A 12507-nucleotide genomic window follows, 5' to 3' on the forward strand; every position below is an offset into this window, starting at 1 on the left:
GTTTTTAAAAGATCTTCCCTACAGGATGGACTGTTTCACCTCTCTTTAGAACATGCTGTGTCTTTTTATTTATTTTTTATTTTTATTTTTTTATTTATTGCTTGCATGTATGTAAGTGCATGCCCGCGGAGAACAGAAGAGGCTGTCTGATCCCCTAGAACTGGAGTTAGGGACAGTTGTTAACTGTCATGGGTCCTGGGACTCGAACCTGGGTCTTCTGTCCTCTGTGGGCATTGCACGACACAGGTGCACTTACCTACATGTAGGCAATACATGCATACACATTTAAAAAAAATTAAAAAATAAAATGTAAAATTTTTTAAAAAATTTTATGTGTATGAGTGTATTACCTGCATATATGTGAGTGCACCTGTGACATGCAGTGCTGCGGAGGTCAGAAGAGAGCTTCAAATTCCCCTGGAACTGGATTCAGGACGGTTTGTACCCGCCATGTGGATGCTGGGAATCGAACCCGGGTCCTCTGCAAGAGCAATCAGTGCTCTTAACCACTGAGCCATCTCTCCAGCCCCATAGCACAGACTTTTTTATTTTACAGTTATCTTTCTTTTTTCCTCAGTGTTATTCATCCTCACTGAGCTTATTTTACATTTATCTATTTTGGTGGTGGTGGTGGCAGTAGCATGATGAGAGTGGCACCTTGGGGCACATGAAAAGATCAGAGGACAGCTTACTATTTGGGTCCTAGGGATTGAACTCAGGGTTGACTGCAAGCACCTTTGCCTGTTGAGCCATCTCCCTGGACCATGTTTTAAGTATATATTGGGACATTTTTTCTTTTTTAAAAATATTTTATTTATTATTTTATGTGTATGTGTGTATTGCCTGCATGTAGGTAAGTCACCCGTGTCATGCAGTGCCCGCAGAAGACAGAAGAGATTGTCGGATCCCCTGGAACTGGAGTTATGGACAGTTGTTAGCTGCTGTGTGGGTGCTGGGATTCGAACCCAGGTTTTCTGCAAGAACAATCAGTGTTCTTAACCACTGAACCATCTCTCCAGCCCCAGAACATTTTTTCTTATATGTCACTTCTGTCATCCAGTTCTGTTTTTGAGATGTGTTCTGGCATGCAGCCCATTCTGGCCTAGCAAATTTATACTTCTTTCTGCTTCAGCCTCCCCAAAACAGGTATTTCCAATGTGCAGCACCACTGCTGGTTCCTTTCCAGTTTTTTGATTATTTTGTTATTATGGCCTTTTTGAGATAGGGTCTCCCTTATAGACCCAGCTGGCCCAGTACTCAGTATGTAGACCCGGCTGGCCTTGAACTCAGAGGGATCTGCCTGCCTCTGTCTCCTGAGTGCTGGGATTAAAGGAGTGATTTACCACACTGGGCCTTCCTTTCTGTTTCACTCTCAGTCCAACATTGACTCCAAAATAGAGCATCACAATTTTGTAGGCTAATTTTATCTATTCATTAGAAAGAGAACCCATGAGTTTAGAGGGGTTGGGCTATCTGGACTCTAAATTTGCATCCCTCTCTGTCTGGGTTAACTTGCAGTAATTTAAGCTTCTAGAGCTGAATTCAGTTCTAACTGACATCCACCTGTCTCACTCCAGGCTGCTATGATGTGTGAGGGGCTTGATGTTGTGGCAGATTATGGAACATAGTCACTGAGTTTCCTTACCAAACCTTTCTTCCTGCTTGAAATGGTTTTCTTGCACTTCATTTCCTTTCTCTGAAAAATTAGGGAGAAATCTTGGTGTTTATTCATCTCTCTTTCATCTTTATAATAGTGGTTCTGTCTTCAGTTTGGGTCAGGTTATATGGTTTTCAATTCAAGCTCATGTTGCTGTTAGAAATGTCTAAATGATATACAAACCTGTGTGACATAGACCTGGTTGAGGGTTTTTCTCTGTGTAACTGCCTTTCACTGAACAGTCCTGAGTATAAGAAGGCTCTTGGCTGTAACCCTCTTTGTAGGACATCATGAAACACTAATGTGTCATTGTATCACACAGGCTGAGAACAAATGCACTAGCTCAAAGTATATGATTTCTTTTCCTTTTTTTGAAACAGGGTCTCCCTGTAGCCCCAGCTGTCCTGGAACTCGCTATGTAGACCAGACTGGCCTTGAACTCACAGGGATCTGCCTGCCTCTGCCTCCCAAGTGCTGGGACTTACAGGCATGTGCCACCACGCCCCAAAGTGTGTGATTTCTGTCACATACAATTTGTTTTCTGAGAAAAACTTCTCCCAAGAGCATTTGTATTTATAATTCAGAAAAATTTAAATGGGAGGCAGTTTAAAGTCTATATAAAACAGATCTGCTTTATATATATAAAACATATTCCCCCCCCCATAAGATTGGTAAAAATCTGGGCTGGAGAGATGGCTCAGTGGTTAAGGGCGCCGGCTGCTCTTGCAGAGGACCTGGGTTCAGTTCCCAGCACTTACATGACAGCTCACAACCATCAATAGCTCGGTTCCAGGCAATCTGACACCTTCTCTGGCCTCCACAGGCCTTGTACTACACAGGTGCACTTCTTACATACATCAGGCAAAACTCATACACATAAAATAAAAATAACATTTAAAATTTTATAATTTTTATTATTTTATGTGTTAATTGCCTGTATGTATGTAAGTGTTCCCATGTTCTGTGCCCAAGGAGGATAGGAAGAAGCCATTGGATCCCTTAAAACTGGAGTTTCAGACAGTTGTTAGCTTCCACATAGGTACTGGGATTCAAACCTGGAAGCAAGAACCGTCAGTGTTCTTAGCCTCTCTGAGCGATCTCTCCAGCTCCAAAATAACATTTTTTAAAAGATGGGTTTTTTTCTAGGCCAGCCTGGTCTACATAGTGAGTTCTAGGACAGCTGGGGCTACAGGGAGACCCTGTTTCAAAAAGACCAAAAAAAACTGGGCGTGGTGGCGCATGTCTTTAATCCCAGTCCTTGGGAGGCAGAGGCAGTGAGTTCCAGGACAGCTGGCACTACAGGGAGACCCTGTCTCAAAAAGACCAAAAAAAGATGGGTTTTTAAAAAATATTTTTTTTATTGTTTGAGTGTATTGCCTGCATGTATGTGAGTGCACCTGTGTTGTGCAGTGCTGCGGAGGTCAGAAGAGAGCTTCGGATTCCCTTGGAACTGGAGTTAAGGATGGTTTGTAGCCACCATGTGGGTGCTGGGAATCAAATCTGGGTCCTCTGTGAGAGCAGTTGATGCTCTTAACAGCTGAGCTATCTCTCCAGCCCGAAAGATGGGTTTTAAATCCATTTTGGTGGTATAATATTTTGGTTTGTATAGTTAGAAAACTGTAGTCTAAAAACTGCGTACTTGCTCCTAATTTTATACCCAATTCCGTACAACTCCTCTGGGCTCAACCTCTGTCCTTTTTTTTTTTCATTCTTTTGTTAACACTAATCCTCTGTAAAATTATACTTTTTCTCTCTTGTTTTCTGCTGTTCTTTTGTTTTTATTCATTCATTTATCTTTGGTGTCTTTTTGAGACAATATCTCCCTGTAGCCCAAGCTGGCCTGGAATTCACTATGTAGACCAGGTTGGCCTCAAATCTCACAGAGATCCACTTGCTCTTGCCTCCCTAGTGCTAGGATTAAAGGCGTGCACCATTAACTAATGCATGGACTGTTCTACATTTTAATTTGATCTGATATATTCTCTTTAATACATTGGAACCCATTCCTCTTAACTTCACTGCAATTTCAACACATCATTTTTCTCTTGGCCTACTTTAACAGGTATCTTCTTGATACTAGTCTACTATGACCCCCTCAGCTTGCTTCCACACTGCTGTTGAGTAATCTTTCCAAATCAGAAAGCACTGTGCTAAGCAGTCCTCTCTCTGAAAACCCTGTTGTGACCTGTGCTCTGTGGAAGGGTGGATGAAGCCATGGAACAGAACTTGCTTATCTCCTACTGGGCCCCTTTCTGTTGATACAATGTAGTTCTTGGGGAATGCAGGAGTGCCTCCTGAGTTTGAATGGAGTGTTGAGAAGATTCTTGTCCCGGGCATTTCTCCCCTGGCACTTTTCTATTGTCAGTTTCCTAGGAATCTCTGCAAAGTTCACTTTTTCCTTCTTTGATTTCATAGGGTTTTGTAGATACACACTCTTCACTTCATCTTCGTCAAAGGGCCAAGAAGTGATAGGCAGAGACTTGCTCTGAATTCTGTGCTTCTGTGTCCTTTCGTTTTAGTGTGAACTTTCTGGAATCAAAGACTGTTTTCTCTTTCATCTCTTTTCCTAACACGTAGCAGGTTCTTCATAAATATTCAATGAATGGCTGTGCTAGAAAATATTGAATTGTTTCTATTTAGAGAAGCGTTAGTATTTTTCACTTTTTCATATTAATAATTAATATTTTGTTCTAAAGATGGTGGAACCAGGGCAAGATTTATTGCTTGCTGCCTTGAGCGAGAGTGGGATTAGTCCAAATGACCTCTTTGATATCGATGGTGGTGATGGAGGCCTTGCAACTCCAACTCCTACCCCTTCAGTTCAACAGGTAAGACTTTTCCAAATTCTCCAGAATGTCTTCTTAATTTGCAATTTGTTTTACTTAGTTATTAGTAGTATTTTTTTTGTTGGGGAATAAACCTAGGAACTGGTGTATGCTAGGCAAGTACTCTGCCCCTGAGCCCCAGCCCTGTGATTTCCATTTTAGAAGTAAACATTATTAAACCTTATTTTTTAAATAAATAAATCTTTTTTAAAAATTTCATTCATTTAATTTGTGTGCAAGAGTGTTTGTCTCCATTTATGTGTACCAGTGCCCATGGAGGACAGAGGAGGGTGCCTGATCCCTAGAACTGGAGTTTGGTTGTTAGCTGCCTTAGGTGCTGGTGACCAACACTGGTCCTCTGCAAGAGAAGTCAGTGCACATGCATACATGCAGGCAAATTACTCATACACATAACAATAAATAAAATTTAAATATACATGTCATTTTTATGCTTTTTTAATTTAAAATTTTTATAATAGTTTTTATTTTTATTTTATGTGTATGAATGTTATGCCTGCATGTATGTAAGTGCACCCATATCATCTAGTGCCCAAGGAGGACAGAAGAGGGTGTATCAGATTACAGACAGTTATTAGATGTCATGCAAGATGCCATGTGGGTACTGGGATTCAAACCTGGTCTTTTACAACAGCATTCAATGTTTTTAACCACTGAACCATCTCTCCAACACCCCCCCCCCCCCCCCCCCCCGCCAATGTTTTTTTTAAATACAGAGTCTCATCTCACTTTGTAACTTGCTGGCCTGTAACTCATTCTGTAGACCAGGCTGGCCTCAAACTCAGAACAATCTGCCAGCCTTTGCCTCTGTTGGGATTAAAAGTGGTAGCCACTATGCCCTGTGCTATTTGTTTTCATTAAGTACACTGTATTTGCAATAAAAATTAAGACATTGTTCAGCCTCTTTTGTTGAGGATGGGTTGTGGTTTTGGTTTTTGAGATACGATTTCCCTGTATCCACAGTTTGGAGCTCAACGTGTAGACCAGGCTGGCCTGAATCTCACAGAGATTCTTCTGCTTCTGCCTCCTGAAGTACTGGGATTAAAGGAGTGTACCACACTCTGGCTTGCTTAGCTTTCTTAAGGGAAGATCATGAAGGTCTTTTTTGTTGTTGTTGTCTTTTTTGAGACAAGGTCTCTTTGTAGCCCCAGCTGTCCTGGAACTCACTGTCCACCAGACTGGCCTCGAATTCACAAAGATCCGCCTGCCTCTGTCTCCTGAGTGCTTAAAGTGATTAAAGGTGTGTGCCACCATGCTCGGTAGGTCTTTTTCTTTACTGGGATTTTTGTGTGTGTATGACTTCACCATTCACATTCGCTGAAAGTGAAAGTTCCGATGTTAGCTTAGCTTTGTAGAGAATTTATGCTTGCCAAGACTATTATATTATTGGGGCTGGAGAGATAGCTCAGAGATAGCTCCAAGAATTGGCTGTTCTTGGAGACATCCGTGTTCGAATCCCAGCACCCATATGGTTGCTAGCAACCACGTATAATGCCAGTTCCAGGGGATCCGTTGCCCTCCTCAGTCCTCTACAGGCAGTGCATGACATGGGTGCACTTAACCTACATGCAGGCATTGCACTCACACACATTAAAAAAAATATTGTGAACGTACTCTGACATTGAAATATGACCTAATTCTGAATTTTTTGTTTTGTTTTAATAAGCACAGCTGTTGTTCTTGAAACAGAATTCACTGCTGTCTTCTCTTTCTCTGTTGTTTTCCCTCTAGTCGGTGCCGATTAATGCATTAGAACTAGGTTTGGAGACAGAAGCTGCTCTTCCTGTTAAACAAGAACCAGAGACGGTACCTACTCCTGCACTGTTAAATGTGAGGGTAAGAGCTACTCACATTTAGCATTACTTCTAAAATTGTTTAGGGCAGTAGCAAAAGAGTAGTCATTTATTTATTTGTTAATTTATTTAAGACATCATCTCTACCTTATCCTGGCCTTGATCTGTCTGTGTAACTGAGGGTAACTTGGAGCTTCAAATCCCCCTTCCTCCATATTCCAGACACTAAGATTCTAGGTGCATGCCACCACTCCCAGTTTACGTGGTGCTGGGTGTTGAACCTAGAGCTTAAGGTATGCTAGGGAGCACTCAACCTATCTGTGCTCTCCCCGCCCTCCCCCATTTATCTGTATTCTACTGTTCTCTCCTTGGGAAAACATTTCTTCTACTCCTGAAACTTGTGTTGATCAAAAGGTAATTAGAGCAAAACAATTTTAGTTTATTGTAAATTACAAAAAATTGGAATATAGAAATCACCACTTAATATTTCTTTTTTCTGACTTGTCAGTTGGTATGATAGAATATTTTTTTTTTTTTAGTATAGAAATCAAACTTTATTGAGAAGCATAAGAGATAATATATGCAGTTGTTAAGAAAGGGTTCTTGGCATGGATGCCGGTATGATAGAATTTTAATGTGATTATGATTGTGCATTACTTGTAAAATTCCTTTGGTCTTATCCTAAATATGGTAATTATTAACTGAAGTCTAGTGGTATAAAATTATTGGCTAACCTGGCATGGTGGTGCATGCCTTTAATCCCAGGGAGGCAGAGGCAGGTAGATCTCTGTGAGTTCAGGGCCAGCCTGGTCTACATAGTGAGTTCCAGGCCAGCTGGGGCTACAGGGAGACCTTGTCTCAAAAAGAACAACAACAACAAAAAAATTATTAGACAAACTGGTTAAAATTTGTCAATTTGTGTTGAGTTTATGTTTGCCAGGTGTGCTGGTCAGGCCTTTAATTCAGTATTTGGGAGGCAGAGGCAGGCAGATCGCTTATGAGTTCTAGGCCAGCTGGGTCTACAGGGAGACTCTGTCTCAAAAAGACCAAAAAAAAAAAAAAAAAAAAGTTTGAGTTTATGTTTAAAGTGGTAAACAGCAATTCAGAAGATTCTTATTCAAAGAGTCATGGAAACGGGCTAAGGCTATATAGCTCAGTGATAGAGAACTTGCTTAGTATGTCCCAGGCCCTGGGTTTTATCACCAACACTACAAAAACAAACAAAAAAACCCTGTCATGGAGAAATAGTTACGTGAATGTAAAGCCACATACAGAATTTTAAGTTGGCTTTACTTTTTGTTTCACTCTTCAGTCTGTCTTTACTTTCCAGGTACTGATCTTATAGACAGGAGTCACTACCCTGGGCACTTTATTCATTCATTCATTCATTCATTTATTATTTTGTCTTTTTGAAGCAGGGTCTCCCTGTAGCCCCAGCTGTCCTGGAAGTCACTATGTAGACCAGACTGGCCTTGAACTCCCAGAGATCTGCCTTCCTCTGCTTCCCAAATTCTGGGACCACAGGTCACGCCCAGCTTTCTTTTTTTTTTAAACCAACCTTTTTCTTCTCACTTCACCCCATCCCCACCCCCCAGAGTCATATGATGGAAGGAGAGAACTACTATTCTTTGACTTGCACACACTTGTTTCGGCATGTGTGTACTTTCCCTCACCCAATGAAATAAAGATGTGAAAAAATGAAAGACTTTTTTTTTTGGTCTTTTTGAGACAGGGTCTCCCAGCTAACCTGGAACTTGCTTTGTAGACCAGGCTGGCCTTGAACTCACAGAGGTCTGCCTGCTTCTGCTGGCTAAATTAAACCTGGGGGTGGTGGTTTAGGCCTTTAATCCCAGCACTCTGGAGGCAGAGGCAGGCGGATTTCTGTAAGTTCAAGGCCAGCCTGGTCTACATAGTGAGTTCCAGGACAGCTGGGGCTTCAGTAAGACCCTGTCTCCAAAACACCAAAAAAGAAAAGAAAAAAAGGCCAAGCAAGCCTCAAGCACTATTTAAAGAAAATAAAAGATAATCATAGTAAAGTACTCCTTAGTTAAGCAAGAATAAAATCAGTTTCACATTTGTGTGTGTGTATGCGTATGCGTGTGTGTATGTGTGTGCATGTATTGTCATAGCGTGTATGTGGAGGTCAGAGACAGCCTGCCCTTTTGAGACAGAGTCTCTTTTTTGTTGGTGCTCACAGTAGGCTAGCTGGCCACAAACTTCTGTGAATCTTTGCTTTATTTCCATTTTGATTATTGTGGGAGTGCTGGGATTACAGATGTTCACTACTGCGCCTGCCTTTTGCATGGATTTTGGATTACGTGAACTCAGGTCTTCATGCTTGCATGTGAATCATTTACCCACTGAAGCATCTTCCTAGTCTTTAATTTTAGATTTTAAAATGGTTTACTATGTTTATTGATAGAGACTATTTGAGTGAAAAGTGTTTTTCATTGTGTAAAGTGTTTTGTTTTATTTTTTTAGCAGCAGCCTCCATCCACTACAACATTTGTGCTGAATCAAATAAATCAACTTCCAACCTTGGGATCTACAATTGTCATGACTAAAACACCACCTGCAACAACCAATAGGCAAACCATTACTTTAACAAAGTTTATCCAGACCACTGCAAACACACGCCCTTCAGTCTCCGCACCAGCAGTACGAAATGCCATGGCCCCTGCTCCTTCAAAAGACCAAGTTCAACTGAAGGATTTACTAAAAAATAATAGTCTTAATGAACTGATGAAACTGAAGCCACCTGCTAACATTGCACAGCCAGTTGCAACTGCAGCTAGTAAGTCTGTTTTCAGTAGTCTCAACTTTGTCTTCCACAAAGCTATGTTGAAGTGTTGTGCTTTTTTTTTTTTTTTTTTTTTTTTAAAGAACTTAATTGGTTTTTCCAAAGAGTTGGGGATGTCTCGTTTTGTATGCTTTACAGTATTTACACAATTTAAGGAAAGCAAAACTTTGGAGGCATTGATAGAGTATTAAGCTGGGAAATGAGGTGTGTGGAATTCATTCATTCCATGACATCTTCTCAGTATTATGAATAGCCAGTTAACATTTTCCTTGCTTGTTTAAATCCTTGCTTTTACACTTCTATCTGATGCAGAATGGCCTAGGCTTTGACATTTCTAATGAATGCTCTCGAAAGGCTCTTGCTGGTGTTCTTGGGACTGTGTTTTAGAGTAGGCCTTTTTTTTTTTAATATATTTTATTTATTATTTTATGTGTATGAGTGTAGTGCCTGCATGTAGCTGAGTTGTACCTGTGTAGTCCAATGCCATGGAGGTTAGAAAAGGGAACTGGATTCCCCTGGAACTGGAGCTAAATGGCTGAGCCATCTCTCCAGCCCCATAGAGCAGGCTTTTTTTTGGGGGGGGAGGGTCTTTTTGAGACAGGGTCTCCCTGTAGCCCCAGCTGGCCTGGAACTCAGTACCAGGCTGGCCTTGAACTCACAGAGATCAGCCTCCCTCTGCCTCCAGGGTGCTGGGATTAAAGGCATGTGCCACCACACCCAGCCAGAGCAGGCTTTTTAAAAAATTTTTATTTTATGTGTGTGAGTATATTGCCGGTGGAGGTCAGAAGAGGGCTTTGGATTCTCCTGGAAAGGGAGTTACAGATAGTTGTTAGACATCATGTGGGTTCTGATACTCAAACCTGAGCCCTCTGTAAGAGCAGTCAGTGCTCTTAACCACTGAGCTATCCTTCAGCCTCTAGAGCAGGCTTTAAATGGATACTTAATTCCACCATGACCTTAATGGCTTTGGGGGTCATTGGCTTCTTCGTTTCTTGAGAGTAGTTTTACAAGTTTCCTATCTTCAATATATCTGTATATCTAGGAACAGATCTATCAATCAATACCAATCATAACTTAAAACACCACTTGGAACAACCAGTATGCATACTATCACTTTTAACAAAGTTTAAACCACTGCTGACACTCCCTTCAACACCCAGCTTTTTTAACATGAGTTCTGGGAATCAAATTCAAATCCTCAAGCATGTTACCAACTGAACTGTCTCCTTTTTCTTTTTCTTTTTTTTTTCTTCTTTTGAGCTCTAGGAGCAGTTTTAAATAGACTATTCAGAGAAGTTTCCTAGTTACTATGTATAGTAAGGTAACTTTTTAGGGGTAAAATAGAATTAACTCTCCCCCTTTTCAAATGTTTCACACTGTAGTGTTAAGATTTATTGTTGAGAAAGTCTTACTGTATAACTCAGGCTGTGTGTTCTCTCAGAAGTCTTCCTGCCTCAGCCTCCTGACTACTGGGATTATAGGTATGCACCACCATGCCTGACATACTGGGGATTTTTTTTTCCCCCCCCCTTGGTCTTTTTGAGACAGGGTCTCCCTGGAGCCCCAGCTGTCCTGGAACACTCTATGTAGACTAGACTGGCCTCAATCTCACAGATCCACATGCCTCTGCCTCTGGGGTGCTGAGACTAAAGGCATGCGCTACCATGCCCAGCTTGACATAATGTTTTATAGACCTGTAGCATCGAGTCTTTCATTCCCTCCTCTGTTGAGTTAAAGACTATCTTAGCTCCTGTTACTTTACAATCCCATGCTGGGCTGACTCTGGCTTCAGTTATCTTCTGCATCACCCATTGTTGTATTTTATAATTCTTGGACAGAGATGTGTACTTGTTTGCTTTGGTTGTGTTTTATTTTGAGACTGGGTCTTTTGCAACCCCAGGCCTGCCTGGAACTCACTGTGTTAGCAGAGGATGACCTTGAACTTCTGATCTTCCTTTTTCTACCTTATTTTATCCTTTTTTGTTGTTGTTGTTGGGGTTGTTTGGGGACAGAGGGCTAAGGTGAAAGTTAAGCATAGGCAGCTGCAAGGATTGTGCCTGACACTGTACACTGGTATGTATGTGCTACTTCATGAGGTAAAGGTTTTTGAATAGTTCTATTTCCAGAGAGCTTCTTTTGTTTCTAGTTGGGGAAAATACATTTTATGCCTGATATAGAGGAGTTAGATTTGAAATAGATTTGATTGTTTAGATGTTGTAATCTTGCTGTGTTTGTAAAGTATAGGGCTGGGTGTCTAAAGGAATGAGCAATAAAAAGTATTTGTGGGAGGATATAAAACTATCTGCAGTGACAGTTGTTAAACTTTTTTTTTTTTTTTTTTTTTTTTTTTTTTTTTTTTAAAAAGGGTCTCCCTGTAGCCCCAGCTGACCTGGAACTATGTAGACCAGGTTGGCCTTGAACTCAGATAGAAGTGAAAGGTGCTGTGTGGGGCAGGAGCCTCCTGATTGCTGGGATTCAGGTGTGGGCCATCACACCTGGCTCAACATTTTAAATAATCTTTTTGAGTTTGGGCCCATCCCCTGGTGTGCCTATGACTGTGGTATTTTATACGCAAGGTTCTAGTCCTGCTCTAATCGCATCTTGGCAGCTAGATACTCAAGGGAGTTAGGACTGATTTCTTTTTCCTTCTGCAGCATAGGATGGTAGCCCTGACCAGGCCACTGCAGGTAGAATCTGGAGTGGCTCCTGAACACATAAGATGAGCAGTAGTTGTTAGAGGATGCTTTTCATTCTTAAGTTTAGCGAGGAAACCAGCCTCCTTTATATGAAGATGCCTCTGAGAAGCCCCGAGCCTTCTCTCCCTCACATCACTGTATGCCAGTGTAACTTGAGGGAGGAAAATGTATACCATCCCAAGGAAGGCTGAAAGCAGAAAACAGAAGGGTAAACTTGTTGACCGAGTGGATAGTATCTATATTATAAGTTCTCCTGAAGTCACTGTAGTCATTTGTAAAAGATTAAGGGTGCAAATCAAGAGTTTCATAGAATGGAATCCTGGGCAACTCTGCTGGGCTAGAATAGACCTGAAAAGAAAGATAGTGATGCTGAAGATAAATGAATGCCAAGCCTGATTTTTATGGGAGAGGGTCTCCTTTTCAGAAGGGGATATAAAAGTGTAGGCAGCAATTCTACCTCTAAGCTGTATGGACTTGGCTTTCTTTGGAACTTTTGGTCCTTTACCTTTTTTTTTTTTTTTTTTTGGTTCTGATCTCACTGAATTCTTTAAAACGCTGAAGACACAACTGATTTCTTCCACAATGTATTGTGTGGCTTCTGGCTTCCTTCCTTTTTTTTGAGATTTTATTGGGTTCTGTTCATTTGGAATCCAAGTGACAGGTCTTCCAAATTGATCAGTCCTGCTGTGCTTTTGTTCGCAGTGGCTTGCCCTCCTTC

General features: G+C 41.2%; 1 protein-coding gene across 2 annotated transcripts in view; it reads left to right on the forward strand.

The window, feature by feature from the left end:
* The window catches only part of Sbno1 (strawberry notch homolog 1), a 74947-nt gene that overhangs the window by 8319 nt on the left and 54121 nt on the right, over positions 1-12507 (forward strand). Inside the window, exons 2-4 of one of the 2 annotated variants that reach the window (XM_008839294.3) lie at positions 4354-4485; positions 6232-6336; positions 8775-9087. In XM_008839294.3, coding sequence (XP_008837516.1) covers positions 4354-4485; positions 6232-6336; positions 8775-9087 — 550 coding nt within the window. The remainder of the gene's footprint in view (positions 1-4353; positions 4486-6231; positions 6337-8774; positions 9088-12507) is intronic. The other variant, XM_008839295.3, reaches the window with a different exon arrangement.

The sequence above is a fragment of the Nannospalax galili genome, unplaced genomic scaffold, assembly GCF_000622305.1.
Source record: "Nannospalax galili isolate Female #2095 unplaced genomic scaffold, S.galili_v1.0 scaffold218, whole genome shotgun sequence".
Taxonomy (NCBI): domain Eukaryota; kingdom Metazoa; phylum Chordata; class Mammalia; order Rodentia; family Spalacidae; genus Nannospalax; species Nannospalax galili.